General features: G+C 33.1%; 1 protein-coding gene and 3 pseudogenes across 4 annotated transcripts; 2 read left to right on the top strand and 2 right to left on the bottom strand.

Annotated features, from left to right (window-relative positions):
- Positions 1-2,420: 2,420 nt before the first annotated feature.
- On the top strand, positions 2,421-5,597 carry AT3G42471 (annotated as a pseudogene; the record flags this gene model as incomplete). Its single annotated transcript has 1 exon — positions 2,421-5,597.
- A 2,407-nt stretch (positions 5,598-8,004) lies between these two features.
- LCR47 (low-molecular-weight cysteine-rich 47) lies at positions 8,005-8,896 on the bottom strand. The gene is made up of 2 exons (NM_001035723.3): positions 8,755-8,896; positions 8,005-8,263 (listed from the first exon to the last, which is right to left on the bottom strand). Exons 1-2 carry the CDS (start codon positions 8,831-8,833, stop codon positions 8,109-8,111), a joined length of 234 nt encoding a protein of 77 aa, NP_001030800.2. The 5' UTR covers positions 8,834-8,896; the 3' UTR covers positions 8,005-8,108.
- Positions 8,897-11,758: 2,862 nt separating this feature from the next.
- AT3G42466 lies at positions 11,759-16,779 on the bottom strand (annotated as a pseudogene). The gene is made up of 2 exons: positions 16,364-16,779; positions 11,759-12,131 (listed from the first exon to the last, which is right to left on the bottom strand).
- Positions 16,621-21,813, top strand: AT3G42470 (annotated as a pseudogene; the record flags this gene model as incomplete). Its single annotated transcript has 1 exon — positions 16,621-21,813.
- Between the last annotated feature and the right edge of the window lie 576 nt (positions 21,814-22,389).

Below are 22,389 nucleotides of genomic sequence, written 5' to 3'. Positions count from 1 at the left end.
CGAAGGAAAAAAGTTGCAGAATGTGAGAGATAAAAAATGAGAAGAGTGTTGATCAAATACCTTTTAAGTTGTGAGTAATTGCGAAAATCAGTTGGAGTGAATCAATCACGTTGGAAGTTATGAAAACAGAGAACTTGGGAAGAAGAGCGGTTGTGATTATTATTGTTTTGTTCTAGTTAAAATAATTAAAACTGTTTTCCAGAAATAAACTAAACAAAAAAGTTGAGTTATCATATATAAATATATATATATATATATGTATATATATATATATAAAGTTTCCCTCTCTCTTTATTGGTCTATTTGGCAATATAAATTCTTTTAAAAAAATATTTCTAATCAAATAATTAATAGATATTTAATTCAAACTTTAATACAAAACTGAAATCATAAAAATATTTATTAATTATATTTCTCAACTCTATTTATTCAACATCCAATAAATAAAAAATCAAATCCCATATCTTATTTGTAATACTGAAATCATAAAAATATATATTAATTCTATTTTCCACTCCATTTTATTCAACACATAATAAATTAAAAATTCACTCCCACACTTTTCAAATTATAACTTCATCACTTCTCATTTTGTAAATATTCATTCTCTCATTCTCTCATGCCCTTCAACAATATCCAGGTATATTAAACTATATGATCTAGATTTAATTCTTTATTTACACAGTTCCTGACAATTGGATTTGTTGTTAGTATTTATAAATCGGTATGAATTCCTTCAGTGGTATCAGAGCCTATGTGTTTAATACTGAATTTGAATCTAGTTTAATCTATATTATGATATAGATAAATAATTGTTATTTGTTTATTATGATGAAATTTGTGAAATTTAATTTGTTAAACATGGTAGAAACGAATTCGCCTAATAGAACATAGAACATGTTTCGTATATGAGATATACGTTTATGAAGTGTGAATTATAACACTTCACACTTCGTATAGACACATGTTTTGAAGTGTACATGTTTCGTATAACAGACCCTAGGCGAAGCTTAGAGGTCGCCGGTTTGAGTGACGTTTGGGACGAAACTAATACTATATGCTGTGATTTCGGGCCTGGGGGGATTACGGGCTTCGGCCCAGAACCTCCTGTTATTAAAAAAAAAAAAAAAAGAATTATAATAAGAGAATGTGTTTATGTTCGTAGTTGTTAATGGTTAATAAGAGTACGATAAAATTAAATAATTAATATAATTAAACATGAATGAAATTGATGAATTTTGTTTTGTTAAAACACATTCTCGTGAATGTCATGATCGTGAATTGATGTATAGTTTATTAATTTACTCGTATGAAAACGTTTCTTTGCATTCAACTGATTTAAGATATGTTTGCTTAGAATAATATTATACACATAGAATATAGTATTATAATAGAATGATCGTGTTTGGTTGTGTGTCATAATTGGATTATGAGAACTGAAACATGTTTCGTAGATAGGATATTTAATTAGAATTAAATATTTTATATAATATGTGTATATCACGTTATGGATAATAATGAGAATCTTTGTTTAATTTGAAATTGTTCCTTATACAATATATTTTTGTTACCAAAAAGATAATCGAATATACTATGGTTTGTGATTTATCTTCTAACGAGAAAGTCAATTTTCCTAATAATTATGTATGGATTTTGATTCGATCATATCATACTCTTGAGAATTTTTTATATCCTAATTTGATCGGGATAAAGTCGATTATATTATATTCTAATATGGTTAGATCTATTAAAATTTAATAAAATTAATTTTCTAGATAATTAATAATTTTAATTTAATTAAGATTACTTAAATTGTTTATAATTCAATTAAATATATATTATATATATATTAGTTGTATTTTATTTATATTGGATATAAATTTTTAAATATAAAATTGAGGTATAAAATTAATTCCTCAACTAATATCAAGTAAGTTGATGTCTCTCCAATTTTATCAACGATTAAAACTTAAATTTTTGTATGGCGGGTTTGCCAAAACAACGGTCTGCAATTGATTAAGAGTGAGACAGATAGTAATGGTTACTATATGAAATAAATCTAGTTTACTTGACTAAGCTATCAAAACGGTTATGGGCTTAGAGACATAGGGTTGGATAAGATATTAGATGTCATACACAACCAAGAATTATATAGGATATAATTAGCAAGATGTTGCTTACCTAAATAACTAGATATTCAAGGGTGGAGCCAAAGCTCACTTGGATTCTAGTGAAATATGGATCTTGGATCATTGTACTCATTAGAGGAAAATTTGTTTTGATTATAGTGTTAGTTTTCTTAATTGTTAAGAATTCTAAAATTTATGAACATCATATTAATTTATGCTTTTTTCCGACAGTTATGTTAAACCCTCAAAGTTCCTATTCAGTTCGAGATGTCCTTAAGAAGGACAAATTGAATGCATCAAACCCTCCTGAATACTTGGAAGATCTGGAAAAAGAAGAAAACATTCAAGATTTCTTCTTCGGGTATCTATGTTATAGACGTAAATGTTACTACTTCTGGTTCTACTCCTTGGGTATTGGATACCGGTTTTGGTGCTCACATTTGTGTATATGTGCATGGCCTAAACAACAGTAGAACTTTGGAGGAAGGACAAGTGGACTTACGTGTGGCTAATGGAGCAAAAGTCTCTGCATTGGCCGTGGGAACATATTCGTTGTCTTTGCCTTCATGCATGGTTTTGGAGCTTAAGAACTGCTACTATGTTCCTGCTATAAACAAGAAAATCATCTCTGTTTCATGTTTGGACATGGAAGGTTTTCACTTTTCGATCAAGAACAAATGTTGTTCATTTGATTGAGATGATATGTTTTATGGTAGCGCTCCATTAGAGAATGGACTCTATGGTCTAAACCAAGCATGCCAATCTATAACATTCATACCAAGAAATTTAAGTCTAATGACTTGAATCCAATGTTTCTTTGGCATTGTCGTTTGGGCCATAAAAACGAGAAACGCATTCAAAAGCTTCATAGTGATGGACTTTTGAACTCATTTGATTATGAATCTTATGAGACATGTGAATCTTGTTTGTTGGAAAAAATGACTAAAGCTCCGTTTACTGACACAATGAGAGGGCTAGTGACTTATTGGGCCTTATACATACAAATGTATGTGGGCCAATGAGTACAAGTGTTAGAGGAAACTATCAGTACTTCATTACATTTACTGATGACTTCAGTAGATATGATTATATTTATCTAATGAAACATAAATCGGAATCCTTTGAAAAGTTCAAGGAGTTTCAGAATGAAGTACAAAATCAACTTGGCAAATCAATTAAAGCTCTTCGATCAGATCGTGGAGGAGAATATTTGAGCCAAGTTTTTAGTGATCATCTTAGAGTGTGGAATGGTTTCAGAGCTCACTCCTCCGGGAACACCACCATGGAATGGTGTGTCCGAAAGGAGAAATCGAACTTTATTGGATATGGTTTGATCTATGATGAGTCACACAGATCTTCCACCATCCTTTTGGGGATATGCTCTAGAGACGTCTGCGTTTATGCTCAACAGATGTCCATCAAAATCAGTTGAGAAGACACCATATGAGATATGGATTGGAAAGGTTCCTAATTTGTCTTTTCTGAAAATTTGGGGTTGTGAAGCTTGTGTCAAATGATTGATTACTGATAAGCTTGGACCCAAACCTGATAAGTGATACTTCGTAAGTTATCCAAATGAGACCAAAGGTTATTACTTTTACCACCCAACTGACTAGAAAGTGTTTGTTGCTCGAAATGGTGTTGGAAAGAGAGTTTCTTTCAAAAGGAACTAGTGGGAGTAAAGTATTACTCGAAGAAGTTCGAGAACCACATGGTGATGTTCCAACTTCTCAGGAAGAACATACGTTGGATCTACGAAGAGTCGTAGAACCTATACGTGTGGAACCTGAGGTAGGTAGGTCCGAAAGGAACCGTCACGAACCCGATAGATTCATAGATTGAGTGACGGATGATCATGCTCTATTTATTATAAAAAGTGATGAACCTACGTCAAACGAAGAAGCATTGATGGGCCCCGATTCTGATAAGTGGTTAGAGGCCGCAAAATCCGAAATGGAATCCATGTCACAAAACAAAGAATGGACTTTGGTTGATTTACCTAATAGTGTAAAAGCCATAGAGTGTAAATGGATTTTTAAGAAGAAAATTGACATGGATGGTAATATACAGATATACAAAGCTAGACTGGTTGCGAAAGGTTACAAGCAATATCATGGTATTGATTATGATGAAACCTATTCTCCAGTCGCAATGCTTAAGTCCATTGGGATTCTCCTAGCAACTGCTCCTCATTATGATTATTAGATTTAGCAAATGGATGTGAAAACAGCTTTCCTTAATGGAAATCTCGAAGAGGATGTGTACATGACACAACCTGAAGGTTTCACTGTTCCTGAGGCTGCTAGGAAGGTATGCAAGCTTCATCGTTCCATTTATGGATTGAAGCAAGCATCTCGGAGTTGGAATCTTTGTTTTAATGAGGCAATCAAAGAGTTTGATTTCATTAGAAATGAAGAAGAACCTTGTGTTTACAAGAAGACTAGTGGGAGCGGAGTCGCAATTCTGGTATTGTATGTAGATGACATACTGCTCCTTGGAAATGACATTCCTTTGCTTCAGTCTGTTAAGACTTGGCTTGGAAGTTGTTTCTCGATGAAAGACATAGGCGAAGCTGCCTATATTCTTGGAATAAGAATCTATAGAGATAGATTAAACAAAATAATTGGACTAAGTCAGGATACTTATATTGATAAGGTCTTGCACAGGTTCAATATGGATGATTCTAAGAAAGGCTTTATACCAATGTCTCAATGCATAACTCTTAGCAAGACTCAATGTCCTTCGACGCATGATGAGCGAGAGCGGATGAGTAAGATTCCATATGCTTCTGCTATAGGATCTATCATGTATGCTATGCTCTGCACTCGCCCAGATATTGCATGTGCTTTGAGCATGACGAGCAGATACCAATCTGATCCAGGTGAAGGTCACTGGATAGTAGTCAAGAACATCCTTAAGTACTTGAGAAGAACTAAGGATAAGTTTTTGGTCTATGAAGGTAGTGAGGAACTTGTTGTGAGTGGTTATACTGATGCCAGCTTTCAGACAGACAAAGATGATTTCCGATCACAATCTGGATTTGTCTTTTATCTCAACGGAGGAGCAGTGAGTTGGAAGAGTTCCAAACAGAGCACTGTGGCAGACTCTACGACTTAAGCTGAGTATATAGCTGCTTCTAAAGCGGCTAAGGAGGGTGTTTGGATTAGGAAGTTCATTACTGAACTTGGTGTGGTTCCTAGTATTTCTGGCCCCATTGATCTTTACTGTGATAATAATGGTGCCATCGCGTAGGCAAAAGAACCTAGATCACACCAGAAATCCAAACACATACAAAGGCGATATCATCTCATTCGTGAGATTATTAATAGAGGTGATGTGAAGATTAGCAGAGTTTCAACGGATGCAAATGTTGCTGATCCTTTTACTAAACCTCTTCTGCAGCCGAAGCATGAGACTCATACTGCTGCGATTGGCATTAGATTTATAAAGATGTGATCTTATTTCTAGTGGGAGGTTTTTCTTTTATGATATGATATTCATGTTAAAATACATTTGAATTTATTTTCAAATTAATGAAATTTGTTTCAGTATTTATTATTTATTTGATAATTAAATAATAGTCCCAAATAATTTATATCATTCTTATAGGTCATCAAGTACGTGACTTGATCATGAAACTCTGAAGTAGAAAATGACATAAATTATTGAAGTCCCTAGTCAAGGTTATTAAATTGGGACATTGATAATTAAGAATGACTAGTATGTGAGGTGACTGATGACTAAGTTTCATGGAGTCATTAATATGTGGTATTAAAGTCAATCACAAAGACATGTATTAGAGAACATAGTATTGGACTGACCCGTTATGAGAACTCTACAAGATTGTTATATGAGTGTCATAAGAGTTTCTCATCACAACTATAGAGTATAGTCCTTTGAACTGAGTTCGTCATGATTTCTTACTCATGGATTAGTTCGCTTTGACTCTGTCAAACGTCAGCCGTAAAATGTGATTATAAAGACAGTGATTGGGCGCGTTATGAATTGTTTAAGGAACATGGATGGAACAAGATGGGATTTGTCCCTCCCATATAACGGGAGTCTTTGGGCCTATCGAAGATTTGATACTGAGAAATGCGTGGCCGCGCTCAAATGAGGTGAATGTCAGTCGTTTGTTTTATTAGTATAAATTGGAGTTCAATAAACATGATCTAGCTGAATAAGGATGACAATTTCTTGCATTATGCTGAGATAGAGATATAGAGACAAAGGGATTATGGGAATAGATGATTCCAGTACAAGTGGGAGATTGTTGGGAATGTCCTGAAATCTGTTGTACTTTACTCTAGTTAAAGTTGTAATGTCGAGCTTTGACATTTGTATAATATTAGGTGGTTATAATGTTTTGCTAGAGACAACTTATTATCTATGAGTCAGAACTCATTGCTAATATTATACAAACCTATAGGGTCACACACCTAAGCAAACTGGATCAATGTTTATTATACTTATATATGTTATATATGATATACATATATTTATGTACATGAATTTCAAAAAGGGAATAAAAAGAGTTATTGGGCTTTGGCCCATTATTAATCCTAATTTGTTAGGGTTAAACATTTGGCTATATATATGATATATTAGCAACGTTTGTGAGATCTTTTTTTGATCACAAGAACCCTATAATAAAGAGATAAATAGTTTATCTAAGTTTTGAGATTAGATCTCAAAAGAACTAGCATTCCGGATCTGATCTAGTTTGTGTGTGTGTGGATACCGGTAGAGGCACAACACTTGGGATGCTAAAACAACCTTAAAAAAATATGGTTAATCTTTCCGCTGCAGAATATCCAGGTATATTCAAACCCTATGATCTAGATTTAATTCTTTATTTACACAGTTCCTTGCAATTTGATTCATTGTTAATATTTATAAATTGTTATAAACCGGTACGAATTCCTTCAGTTATATCTGTTAAAATAATCATCATTGTAAGAATTTGATTCTAAATTTATTTTAGAAAATATATGTCTAACTTTTTTTCTCTAACACCATACACGATTATACTTATTTTTTCTTTAATTTTCATTTTCTAATTTCAGTTCACATATTAAAAATTAATGTATTGATAACTATAAGAAAACTTTCAGGTTTATTGGTGATAGAGAGTTAAAAGTATCAATTTGAATCATCGCAACTAGGAAATAAAATTGAAAAGATCCATTTTATTCTCTATTATCTACTTTGGATATTTCATTATTTTCTAGCATATTTATGTACTTATTATAAGACATTTACCAAATTAATGTTTCTTACTTCTTTCTTATCTCAAATAAATTTTGTAAATCACTTTTAATATATGGATCATTATATTTAGATTTTGTGATCCAATAGAAAATTATATATATATAAGTAAGATTTCAGTCTCTCCTTATTGGGCCACTTGGCAATATACGTTTTTAAAAACATATTTTTAATTAAATACTTAATACAACATTTAACTCAAACTATAATACAAAACCGAAATCATTAAATTATGTATTAATTTAACACTTATTTAATTATTTATTTATTTTATGTATGGAGTTCCTTATCGTTAATATTAAAAAGGCAAAGCGAGAGAAGAAGCTGACCAAAATTAAAATAGCTAAACAAAGTCCTCCTATTTCACATTTTCTCTTTGCGGATGATAATCTATTTTTCTGTAAAGCAGATACAGAGCAATGTAAAACGGTGATGGATATTATTGTAAATTATTGTAAAACTTTAGGGCAAAAAATAAATTTCAATAAATCATCGGTCTTGTTTGGTAAGCGGGTAGCAAACCAAAATAAAAAGTAACTTAAAATTTTCCTTGGAATCACAAAGGAAGGTGGAATGGGTACCTATTTGGCTAAGATAATTTAGAAATATTTGAATATATAATTTTATTCATATTTTAATTGAGACTACATATAGATATAGAATGGGCTACTAGTTAGGAAGGCTAGATATGGGAGAATCATTTTAAGACAATTATGCTAAACAACAACAATATATGCCATCTAAACCTCCAATACAATCTCCTCCTTTGTGATGCCCCATAAATATGCATTTGTTAGCGCATTCTGATTTGAAACTACAAAATCCCTTCATACATGGGTGGATATAGGGTTCAGCTATCGTGAAAGCTGAAAAACAAGATAAATCAATCATTAAATAGAAAAATCTTTAAAACGAGAAAATTCGTAAAACTAAATAAATTAAGAAAAATTGTAAAAAAAATGAACAGCAAACAAACTGCGACAAAGTAGATGAGTGAAATATTGTAGAATCTAGTTATAAACTTATAAAGAATGTGGGGTTGATAAAATAATATTTGGTAGTTTCACATTTTATCAATTTGTTGGACTCTGAAGGTTTCGGTGGAATCCTGTTTAAGAATGTGAAATCGTTTAGACAATTGAAGCCCATGATCTCATATTTTGGTTCACAATTTTAACAACAATTTTACACAACATAGTGAATTCAATCTTTTAATCTATTAAACGTAAACAAACGCTTTTCTTGAAATGATTTCACAGATGGTTGTAAAATTCATTTTTCACATGGAGTTTTAATCTTCTTCTTTTTCTTTTTTTCCGTTTTAGACAATGCATATTGAAGCTAATAAATATGTTACCTGAACACATAGGCTGAAAGATGAGAGCAACTATCATCAACGAAGGTAATAGAAAATATGAGATTTTTTTCGTTTCCATTGCCTGTGTTTCCAAATGGTAAAACAAGTCTTCGTCTCGATTTAATCCAATCTCCTGAAAAACAAAAATGTATAGAAAAATAATATTCAAATAAGTCAATATTAGAAATATTGCTCCAGATGACAAAAAAGTTCAAGAAAATTTGCTCATAAACTTAGTTTTCACTGTTTTACATGAAAAGAAAAAAAAAAAAAAGATAGGCATCTAAGATTTTCCACAAAATCTTATTTCAAACTTGATTTACCTTTTTTAAAAAATTAATATGTTACTAAGAACACAGTCTATGCATATATATATATATATATATGTAGGCCATGTGTATGCATATATATGTATAAGATCTTCCACATTAATATGGTTTCCATAACAGAAATTTTTAGTCAAAGGTTTGACTCAAAGTTAAATGCTCTTTCCATTTGAGATTTTGTTTACATTTTAAATTATCTTTTATAGAAAAGAAATTTATTGAAAATGTCTTGTATCATAAATAATTTATACTAAGGGGGTGTTATTGGTTTATGATTTCAAAATAATTTTAATGACATAAAGTATCATGCATGTATAATATGTTGTTATGCAATCAAGATTTTTTAAACTTTTTGTGTTATTCATTTGAGATTTGTAAACACTAATCTAAAATTTTAATAAATCTAGGGTTATTGGATTCATACTTTTATAAAGTTAGTTTTGTGTTACTCATTTAAATTTTTTGTGTTATTCAAATTAAAACAAACGGATCTCTAATTGTTAATGAATTAAAGTATTATGTTATTGATTCATGTCTTTCTACAATTTTCTTTACAAAATAAAGTCACAGAAAATCATGGAAAGTATTATCAAAACAGAGAGATTGTTTGAAAAACTTTACAAGATTATGAAAAATTAATCAACAAGATTATAAAAAAACTCTCTATTAATAGTTTATAATCGTTTTTTTTTCTTTCTATGATTTGATTAGAGTCATAGAATCCTTGTAAATTAGGAACCAATAACACTACGTAAGAATGGAGTGTATTGTTCATGTGTGAGTTCCTTAAAATCTCTATAGTATTTTTGCAAGTAACTTTTTGGTGGGTGGGTAAAAGTGCATTCAAATACAAATGGTATTTGCGAGTTAAAGCAAATTTGTTCATTGAAAATCTTTTGGATCGGGTTAAAAAATAACCGATTCTTACAATAAATTTTTTCATATTTAACAATATAGATATTTAGAAGATGTGGTTAAGATTTAAAACTATGATATCCTATTATCTTTATTTTTATTTATTAAAAGTTTTAAATCTTCATATAATACATTTAAGTTAAGAAAAACTCAATATTTTTTCTGCATACTTTGTGATTCAAAAATTTTAAAACGGACATATATTATCTAATTGATGAAAAAGATACGTGTTCAACGTCCCACATCAGCTAAAATGTTTAGACAATGATTCAAAAGAATATTATAAATATGATCAAACTGAATTCAAATCCGAATAAACAGGAAGTTTAACTTAACAAGCATCATAATTTAAAATTTTGTATACTGTTTAATTTCGCGTTTAGTTTAATTGCTTCGTTTTACCAAAAATATTAAATTTTAAATTTTAAAATGTTTACATATTATAATTGATATATCTAATATCAATACAAGTTTTATAATATTATGAACAACTGAACAAATAAAAATAATATAAATACATCGAAAGATTATATTGCGGTATAAGGTTATATGGCAGAACGAGGTTTTGAGTCATTATTAATAAAAATTTAAAGTATCATTTATCCGCCGATTCAATAGGGGTGAAATTCTTACTCTATCATTTTCTATCCCTACAAATTTCTTTTTGGATGAAATGTTTAACTGATTTATGAACCTGTAAAAAATATTTACAACGAGTGTTTTGTTCCTATGTTAGACTGAAAAGACTTTAAGAACAGAAATGCATTTCAGAAAACAATAACTGGGGGATGACATAGGAAGCGTTGGCGATCGCTAATGATCTTTTGGATTAGATAGTTCGATTTTAACTTAATCGATCCTTTCATACCTTTCTTCATTTGGTGTAGACTTTTACTTGACATGAAATTTTAACCGGACATGTAGGCTTGTTATCATATATAAAAACATCGACATTGTGCAAATTATTTAAAGTAAACATAATATTAAAATTTGCCGTTACATTTTCATTTATATCACAAATCTATAGCCACGACCACGATGTCATAATACGTCAAGTGATGGCTCTTTATACAAGGAAAAAAAAAAGGAATTTCTAATGGAAAGGAATTAGTAACAGAAAGATTAACAAATTTGATATTAGAGATACTTTGATAGGATGAAATCAATCCGTGTTTGACTATAAGATTTGTCCACAAAACACTAAGGAAACAAATCCGGTACCGGAAACAAAAATACAAACACGTGAATTGAGAAGAACATATTTTATTATTAGGATTAGATGAGAAATCACGTGTCACAAAATAAAATAAAAACCTAGCTAATTTTACGAAAAAATTACTACCGTGTTGATGCACCAAATATTCTGACCTTTACAGCTCATGGTCGAATAGGATTTAACGAACACCAAATCTTTGGCAAAAGGTACAAAGCATGCTCGAGGAAAGAAACAAACCAAACAATAGTTAGGGTTATGATTTTTTTTGTTTTTGTGATGAAAATGCAAGCAGTGGTTATAATTTTTCATTATTCATGTCGACCTCATTTCAATTTTTAAATTTTGGTTGCGGAGATGAAAGATAAATAAATACACAGGTCGCGAAATTATTATTATTTTTTTTTATTTTTTATTTTTTTTTTCAGCAGGTCGCGAAATTATTATTAACACAAATTCAAAGAGAATTTTATTAGACGCACGAAACTACGATTCAATAAGACAAGTAGAACTAGAATTGATCAAAGAAAGTTTTGGTCGGAATGAAAAATCATTCAGAGACATCCGAAGCAGCTCATGGGGATGTCCTGTTTTGCTGCGACTGATCACATCTCACATCTTCAATAATCCTTGCAACCTCTTCCATCTTTGGCCTCCACTCTGGATCCTTGCGAGACAAGCGAACGCTAGCTGAAGCATCTGAACCATCTCCTCTTGGACCTCTTCTATGTTCTGAAACTTTAAGAGCTCGACATTAATAACCTCTACAGTCCACTTTCCCCTCACAACAGACCAAACCCATCTTAGAAGATCAATGACCACACGCTGATCCTCAAGACCTGGCTGAGTTAAGGTGTCTTTCCGGTTAGCATTTCGAGAATCACCAAACCAAAGCTATAAACATCTGATATTTGACTTACTCTCCATTAGGCCTGGGCACAAGTATTGCTATTTGGCAATTACTCGTCACTCGGCTCGTACTCGGCTTGAAAATTCAAGTACCCGTCATAAGCAAGTTAAGTAACAAGTCGGTTTATTTTATTACTTGTAAGTCCAAGCCAAGTATTAAGTATCATCATATTTTTTGATATTTGCCTCGTTACTTGTTTCGTTTAGATACTTGCCCCGTTACTTGCTCTGTTACTCGTTATTTGTACATGTAACTTGTGGGATTACTAACAATTAGGTCTGAATATAATTTTTTTCTATTACTTACCTCGTTAATTGTTGAGCATTGTATACTTATTAATAAATGGGAATGTAGCATAATGAGACACTTTTAAAGAAAGTTTTTACGTTTGAGGCACTTTATAAGGAGAGGGCTCTTTTTGTGTTGTTTGTGTGTTTTTTAGACTTTTATACCCCTGGGATGAAAGAAACGCTAACCAAAAGTCAGTTATCAAATTGTCTTTAACCGAACACTTGAAAACAAACCAATTAAGTTATATGGGGTTTAATATCGATTGTTGGATTAAAATCTACTATAATTAAGATGAAGTTATCAGATCTAAGAATAGTCGCTCTCTACAAAGAGCAATTTCTTTCTCTCTCCAACACAACAATGGCGAGAGCCAAGAAGGTGTTAATTCTCACTATACTAATCAAATTCTCCTATTAACGTTCTCAATTTTTCATTTTCTTTTTCCCTTGCCTTTGCATTATCGAGATCTAATGAGCACGGAGTCGTTGATGACGACAAATTGATGACGAGTTTGTTCTTCTAATGGCCTTCTCTCTCTTCCTCGTCGGTCCTAGTTGCTCACCTGAAGTAAGATTCACGTCAGTTATGGTCAGATCTTAGATCCAGTGCAGATTCACGATGAGTCATCGATGGATAACGAACGCAAATCCAGGAGGAAATCGGTGAATAAACGATATAAAGCGGCGATGATCTGCCGTAAAATGCTTCTCCGGTGACACACCGAAGGTGACGGAAATTTCGAAAAAGTGGTGATTACAGTCTAAGGAAAGTGGATATGTGAATGAAACTAAAAATTGGACTTGCGCAAGATATCAATATTTGAAGAAGCAGTTTCTTAAGCATCTAACTAGTAAGCTTGGGAGATGGGAAACAGTGGTTTTGGAATTCGTAGGAAGGTACAAGACATAGAATGTGATTAAGAAGGCGAAAGAGATTGGTGGAAGAAAATCAACGAGGGTGATTCTATCTTGGTAAATTGATGCTTTGTTGGACATCTAAACTAAGAGAATTAGACTTTGTAGATGACAGTCAATTTCATAGTGTTATATATATTATACTTGTAAGAGATTGTTGTTGGGTTTTGGAGTTTTGTTGTTTTAGCTTTGTCGTTCCTATGCAAGAAAATGATGGATGAGACTCACAAATATTGCTTTGAAAGAGGAAGTGATGATCAACAATTCTGATATTACTGTTACTCCAACTCTCTTGGGATTAACCAGTTCTTTATCTAGGTGTGTAGCCTAAACTCTTTTTATATATCAAATGCTAAACTCTGTGTTCATAATTTCACATTAGTGTTATAAACTTCACATTAGTTACATGGCTGCCAATATCATTACCACACAACTCTGTTTTGTTTTTTTACTCTACATGTCTCTTCTCATTAAAAATTAGCTTTAAAAGATAAGGTAATGATTGTTTAATTAGCTTATCTTGTTTTAAAAAATAAGAGTAATGGTCTACTTAAATCTGCTTATGTTAACAGAATATTGTATCATTTTTTCATGTGTTTTGGTAACTTTCTTTTGTTTTCTATGAACAAATGCTTATGGTCAAATGGACAAGTGTTTATGGTTGAATCTTAATGGATAATCTGAAAGTGTTTATATCTCTTAATCCATTGTGGTGATGATGGTGTCCAAAGCCTGCAACAAGTCTTGATGATTCAAATAAATGTAAAACTAGATGAACCCCTAATCCTTATCCACTAAATTTGAAACCGTAAAACAAAACTCTAAACCATATAGTATATCATAACCATAAAAAAATGATAATTTTACAGAGCGATAAAACACATTGATAGTAGATCAAAGACATAGGTGTCCATTAATGATTGTCCAAGCGGTCTAGTCCATATTTAATGATTCACCAGGTAGTATATCATTTCAATACACAAGTTTATACATGAATGATAATTGCCAATTCAAAATACATCGTACATCGTTCATTTTTCTTTGACCATTTATTCATTTGTGTATGGACACTTCCATCATTATATAGTATTAGTCATTCTTTCTTAAGAAGTATCTAAATGAAAATTACATGGCTTTTCTAAAGATTTTAAAACTCGCAAAAATGGAGTGACAAATAAACAGATTTGAAAAATGGTTTCATGTACCTATATAAAACCAATAATCAATAAGTTGGTTTCTATTAAATTTTTATAATTTGCAAAACATGGAGTGATAAATGAATAAATTTGAAAAATGGTTCCATATCTTCGACGTATATACGACCAATAATCAACAATTTGGCCAGATCTTCAAAATCTTACAAAAACCGTCTACTTAATCTATAATTCATGCAAACAAAAGGTATGGTTGTCCATTAATTATTGTCCAAATGTTATAGTCCAAACGTTACAGTCCATGTGTTCATCTTCTTTCCAATAGATGACCTCAAGTACTGAATTTCAAACAAATGGGGCAAATAGTTCTTGAACTTTATCACAGAATTATGAAAAAGATCTCCAAACACTTGTAAGCTTTTTGTATCAAAACTAAAGAGATAAATGTATCCCAATCAAACAATATATGTGTCTAAATTGACGCTAGTACTCTCCACTAGCAAAATCAAAGTCTGGCTTAATCGTTCAAAGCTATAAGATTAAGCGACTTTAACATCCAATAACATATAATAATTTTTGTTTTATATAGACTCTCGACAATGAAACAGAAATCGAGATAAGAAGAAATCAAAGAGTTTACGACAAAAGTAACCCAAACGTTTGCAACATTTCACAACAAAAGTAAATCAAACTCCAAAACTAAAACTCGAATATGTAATTGTTTGGTGATTGGTTAGTCAAGTTTGATGCCATTGCACTCGAAAATCTAGCCCTACCACAAAACAAGTAATCATAGTAAATATCTGAGAGTTATCAGAAGAATAGATAACCACCGACTTAAATGTCACAATACTACTCAACAAACTAACCAGTTGAATGAGACCTCCGAAATTGAAGCAAGTGCAACTCCACCAACAATTGGTACAATAGCACTGAGTACCTATGGAGTAGGTTTCTAAAAAAGGTTAATAAACAAATTATGCTTACACAAATCAAACAAAAGCGATGACTAATATAGACTATCCTTAACATGCCGTTAGAAACAAGAATCAAATAGCAACTTAGTCCAGACAGGAACATTTGGAGACATGTTTAGATCGCTTGAAGAAGCGGCGGTTATAGGATGGTGGCGGAGAGAGAGTCGCCGTTGTTGTAGGAGAGGGATCGACGGAGAGAGGGAAAATACGGCGGAGCTTTGCATCGTTTAGATCTGAAATCAAAAGTTGTTGGTGAGAGTGGAGAACGAGGAAGAAGGCGTTTTTAGAATAAAGATCCGGAGTCGAGAAACTGTAATTTAGGATTTTTTATTAGATTTAGATTTTTTATAGAATTATGAAAATAAACTTTGATGGTAACTGTAAAGTCGCCGTGTACGTAAACCAAATTTTGTTTAGGGAATACGGATTTGGTTTGATTTATAGATAAAAAACAGTTTTAGGGTATAATGGTAACTTTGATTGGACAAAGTGCCTTGTTTTTTTAAAGTGTTGTATCACGTAAATTGTTTTGAAAAAGTGCCTCAGAGGGCAAATATCTCTTAATAAATACTAATGCTTAAATTATTATAATAGATTTATAATTTTGATTTGGCCCATAAAAAACTAAAAATCCAAAATTTCTTGTAACAAAACTCATTAATCTTAAATATTTTGTATGAAATAGGTTTTTTTATTCTAAATATTTTAGGTTCAAGTAGAAGTATTTAATTTTGTCAAGTAACAAGGCGGGTCAAATAACTTGTAAGTAATCATATTTTAGACAAGTACTTGTCAAAACAAGTACTCGTTTTGACAAGGCAAGTAAGAAGCCAAAAATCTACTTACTTGTATAAGGCAAGTCGGGTCACAAATACCTTCAATTTGACAATTACTTGCCTTGTGCCCAACTGTCTCAAGCATTGCAGGAGCATAGGATCCAATAGTTCGCAGTGTATGAGTTAGGAGGTTGAAGAGAGTGACTAAAGATGTGTCCTAGTCACGATCTTCATCCGCGTTTCCTAGTCAACTTCTCTGTCCCCTGTTCGGAAAATACAAAAAGGAAGAATCTTTTTCGTGACTCAAAAGGTTTACATTACCAACAAGATAGTTTATGACTCACCATGCCTGTACTTGTAGACCAATAGCTCCTCGTCTTTCGAATAGTAATGACTGAGTTAGCGGTACAAAATTCAATGTTGGTTAATCTTTCCCACAACCTTGATTTACTGTTCAAACTCTATTTTACTTGCCACAACTTTATTTTAACGTTTCACCACGACTACGGTTGGGTCCTCAAGCACAGCTTGGTAGGCTGTTGATTTTGAAAATTATACAATGACAAATTGAATTTATATATATATATATATATTGTATTCTTGTTAGAACAAATTGGTACTAAGATATATATGTACTTTATATAGAAAAAAAAGTGTACAGACCCAAGTAAGGTGACTAGGAGAAAGGTATGGATTGCGGGACACACTCATGCTGATGGTAGACCTGTGAAGCCTCAATTTGCTGAGACTATGGTGAGAATTCTGGAACTTGTTATGGCCTGTGTATAAGTAATGGATTATGATCAATTAGTTTTTTTTGGTTTAAATGTTTGTATGATCAGGAACAAATACAATCACTTGATAGTCAAATGGACTCTACATCAGCTTCTGAAAACATAAGGGAAGATGCTGTGAGCAAGATTTTGGGAAAAGACAAACCTGGACGAGTAAGGGGGTTTGGTAGAGGGATTACGGCTACTAAGTTAGCATTTCTGCAAGCTAGAGACGCAAAGATGGCAGAAATGCAAAGTGAGATTCAGGAGTTAAAGAATGGTCCGAGACTTAGCTGGAAAAAAGGTAATCTGCCCTTGTTCCTTATCTCAGTTAAAGGGAATGATGATACTGAAACATCTGGAATGGTCAATTGGATTGGTTTTAATAATTCTTGTTCCTTATCTCAGAAAAGTAACAATGATACTGAAACATTTGAGAGTTTTGGTGGACTCAAAGAAGGAGTTAGAGTACAAATATTGGATTGGATTCATTCAGGAGATGTAGTTGTAGGTGAAGGAGAATTCTGTTCTGCTGAACCGATGTACAAAATTAGTCGTATACCAATTGGTCCTAATGCAATGGTTGTCCTTGTTAAGTCTGCACTAAGCTCAGAAGCTTCTCTCTGGAGGCCTACAACAGATGTATTATATCTTGAAGAAGCTGTGGGATGCAAAATACCTTGGTCAATAGACAAAGTGCTTTTGTATAAGGGTCCAGCCGCTTCTGAAGATGTATCCATGGTAAAGTTTTCCAATCATTAGCTTCTTACATTTGTATAAGGGTCCAGCCGCTTCTTAAAGTGCTTTTGTATAAGGGTCCATGATATATCTTTAATCATTAGCTTCTCACATTTTAGCAAACCAAGGAAGGTGAAACTCGAAGATGCAAAATATATGATTGGACTAATGAAGACGATGAGGTTATTGCTGAAGGTGTTGTGTGCTCATCTAACTCCAAAGAGAAGGTTAACAATATACCTCTAGGACCAAGTGCTGTTAGTATTCAAGTTGTGAAGGTGTTCAATGAAGCACTTGGAAGGGAGTAGGCACTTTTCTAAGTTTTTTTACCAGAAATCCCTCAAATCTTAGTTAACCATAGTTACTATCCTATGGTTGAGGAATTAAATAATATTTTTAACAGTCTTCGTAAAGTAAAACGACCCGACGAATTGTTCATCAGTTTGACCTAAGTGTGAAATTATTCTGGCAACTGTGTTGAAATTAACCTCCGTATCTTGGGTTCACAATCTGTAATTCCTCGCCCAGTAAATCAGATTCCTCTTCCTAGTTTGCAATCCGTAATTAATCTCCCGACATTAAAATCCCTCGTTATTACTTTTCACTCCGTTCAAAAAAGATGATAGGTAATCGTCTATGTTTTTCTTTGTTCTACTACCAATTATAGTTATCTTCTCGTTTTATCCATTGTTGTTCTAAAATGTCTTTACCAGTTAGGTAATTTTCTCTTTTATCCATTGTTGTTCTAAAATCTCAATTCCAGATTGGTAATTTTCTCTTCACAAATTGTCCCTTTGATTGCAGGCGTAGTGGAAGATGATATAAATGACTTCAACACTCGTCTCCCTCCAAGGCTTTTTGAAACCGACCGTTACCTTGATGCTCGTCGCAATATCTACTCCAGACCCGACATTCTCACTATCATATGTGACGTTTTGAAAGGTACCAAGGAAATGGAAACCATCTTAGACTCTTGTTTTGGGTCTCTGTTTAGTTTAAGGGTTAGCGAATGTCCAATCTCTTGCAAAATAGTTCATGCTTTGTTATGTAGACAGTTGGTTACAAAACATAAATACGAAATGTGGACTATTTTTGGTGGACAACCACTTAGATTCTCTTTAGTTGAGTTTGGTTCTATAACTGGTTTGTCGTGTGGTGAATTTCTGGAGGAGTATGAACCTGACTTCTTCCATAAACGTGTCAATAGGACGAATGATACTGGGATGTTTTGATAGGGAAAGATAAGAATGCAATACTGGTCGATGTTTCTTCTAAGTTCCAAACTTTAAAAGGGATTGATGACCCTTTAAAACTCCCCTAGCTCTTCTTTTGATTGTTGATGGAGTCCTTATTGCTAATAACCAGACTCATCGTCCAACTTTCAAGTATGTCAAGATGTTAGAGGACATTGACTCATTCCTTGCTTTCCCATGGGGGAGAGAATCACTTTTGAAGATTATTCAAATCATGAGGCCTGTTAGAAACAAACCGTCAATGGCTGATTCAAAGAGAAAAAGGTCACGTCCTGGATTCAAGCTAGAAGATCCCATCCAACAATACACAAATCAGATGCAACAACATAATATAGCTATTTATGGCTTTCCTTTAGCCTTGCAACTTCTTGCTTATAGGAACATTTCTGCTCTACTGGACAAGATTCCTGGTTCTGCAGATGAGAGAACCTTTTTGGAATGGCATTCAATTGGGATTCCGAAGAACAATCTTACTATCAACGATGTTCATCTCCTTGAACGTGTTCCTAATGTAAGTAATTGTAAACATTGTTGTGGTATCTTTTTCTTTCATGTGCTCTCATTTCTTTTTTGATTTGGTCTCATTTTCTGAGTCTGTTTCTTCAGTTGACTGTTACCCCGATGCTGTTTGTAAACACCAATGAGGATCGTTGGGGAGAGTGGGATGATGAAGTGAGAGACAAGAAGGTTCTTTATTTGATTGAACAGATAAGCAAATGCCATAATTTCACCAAAAAGGAGTGGCTTGGTGGTTATGGTGATCTACCGCTCATACATTCGTAGATATTAGTCAATAATTTACTTTAACTTCTCTATACTACACAAGATGAGATATCCATGGAGACCTGCAAGGATTCAGTTGATTCCCCACAAAACTATCGAGTAATTGTTTATTAAGTTCTTTCACATTTTGTGTCCAAAACATTGGTCATATATTCTCATATGGTTCTTTTTCAGGATGAAACTCCATCAATTATATTACCCAAGTTTATATCTGCTAATAGCACCGAGCTCCCTCGCTCTGATCAACCCATCTATGACACTGAGTCAAAATCTAGAGACGAGGTAGATTTTTGAATATCTATTTCTAGTCAAAAATATTTAACTATTATATACCTAACTACATTTTTATATTACTATAGCATCTGCCTTCTCCTCGACCTTTTGCTGTTTTCGATATCGCAACGAAACCATCTTCTAATGATGTTACCGAGGTTTTCCTCCCTAAAGGATTTTTATTATTACTTTAAGTTTCTTAGAATAGAAGTTACTCATATGCTAATGTTATACCTCTTCTATCTTATCAAGGAGATTAAGATTCAAGACTTGACCTTGGCTGAAAATGTGATATTGTGATAACCCATAGATTCCTACTCCAGCTTGCACAACCGACCAATTGGGTTGATACCATGGTAAAACAAACCCTCTATTAATTCATTTTAGTTCATGTGGATCAATATGCTAATTACATGATTCATTCTAAACAACTTGCAACACATGGAGGTACTAGGAAATTTCCTTAATGAAAGGCACAGATTGACACTCTCTAAAGAACGCGCTGTTATTCTTAAACCGTGGTTGGGCAATTACCTACAAGGGAAATACCGTTCCTTTCAAGCCGCAAAAATAAGTTGCGCGTTCAATGGTTTAACCAGTTCAAGCGGATGATTCCTGGTTCTCTATCAGATTGATTTGAAGAAATTGATCTCATCCTGATGCAAATGATTTTGAAAAACCAGCATTGGGTAAGGCTGGCAATCAACTTAGGGAACTGGTGTGTCGACATACTTGATACAAACTACCAGCTAAACGATGATCGACAAGTCGATGAGTTCATGGCACCTATTGTGGTCCAAATCCCGTATTTAATTAATAAATTATGTCAGCCTCGTCTGTCTCAAGTTCATAAATTGGCTCCTTTCAGTTGGTCATGAATGAAAGGGATCTATGTCAACGAGCGGTCTGGGGACTGTGGACCGATCTCAATGACGCTCATAAAAATTTATGCAACTGGTGGAAATGCAGAGAAAATGGCTCTTATCACAGATGAAATTGTCAATGAATTCAGGGGTCAGTACGCTATAGATCTGTTTCAAAAACTTGTCGCACCACTTTACCAATCGCCCACCAGCTAATCAGCTTTCCATATAAGTAACTCTTCATTAAGATATAATATTTGTTCTAGACATTTCGGTTGTTTGACAGCTTCAGACATAGTTCCTCCGACATGTCTTCTTACATTCTTTTTCCTTTGGTTTCAGACATAGTTCGTCGAATTGGGATATCGAGTTTTCGTAATCTAGGTCCATTCATCGCTGCTGGACCTGAATGGTTAGCTATTGTATTTTCTGATGAAGTTTTAAAGGAGGTTGGTCTTGATGAGTTTATTACGGTCTCCTCTTTATGCATCGAAGGGTCGCCCTACCGCCCATTTTTGCTTAGGTGTTTACAGTCTGGCAACAACACGGCCAAATACATCGAAGGGTTACGACTAGCTGCTCTAGTTAGTCCCTCTGTTCAAGCTCTGAATATGCTTGGCGAAGCTGCAGTTCATAACTTACATTCTTATTTTGCTTTTGGTATTTTTTATGTTGTTTGCGCTAATCCAGAGGATGGTAGAATAATACTAAAAAAAAGTATTTGGAGATGTTTAATAATTTCCAAGAAGCTGTTTATTGCGCCGAGCAGGTCATGACTCAGATACAAGACATGGCTCCAACAAGACAACAACTATACCGGGGGTACAGGAGTTTGAACTCTATCCCAGATTGTCATTTAGTACATTTTGGGAGTTTGGATTTTTGCCCCGAGTGCTTTGACCCCACTTATATTTTTAAGATCCGTGCTTTGTGTTACCTTAATTTTCAGTTTGTTGGAAATTTGCTTTGTGTCAAGCTCTTATTCAATAACGACAGACAGTCATTTTCTACGGTTTGTATTATGTCAGTCATTTGTGGATTTGTATTCATGGACTACTTCAATATTCATGGATTTGGTACTAGTGACTTTGTATTCCTAGAAACAATTATTTTACTTTATTTTTATTCATTTTATATTATATTTTAATCATTTTCAGTTTTATCAGAACGAGGTAATTAACAGATGGTGATAAAACCCAAATTTCTAGGGTTTCCTATAGAAACAAGCTTAGTTTTCCTCGTACAACATTCACCATTCCACTAGAACATGGTAGATCGAATTGGAGGTATCCCGATTTTATGCCCTTGTGGCGAGGAAGTAGTGATGAAATCCTCAGCTACTCCAAGGAACCCTGGTCGTTTGTTTTATGCATGTCCCCTAGGATCTCCTGTAAGTAAATCAACTAATTTATCATTCGTTTTCTACTACTTGATATCCGAAATAACGATCGATAATACAAGAAAATAGGAACCATT

Source organism: Arabidopsis thaliana, chromosome 3 (genome assembly GCF_000001735.4).
Source record: "Arabidopsis thaliana chromosome 3, partial sequence".
In the NCBI taxonomy this organism is placed as follows: Eukaryota; Viridiplantae; Streptophyta; class Magnoliopsida; order Brassicales; family Brassicaceae; genus Arabidopsis; species Arabidopsis thaliana.
This window is presented reverse-complemented; position numbering and strand designations above follow the sequence as displayed.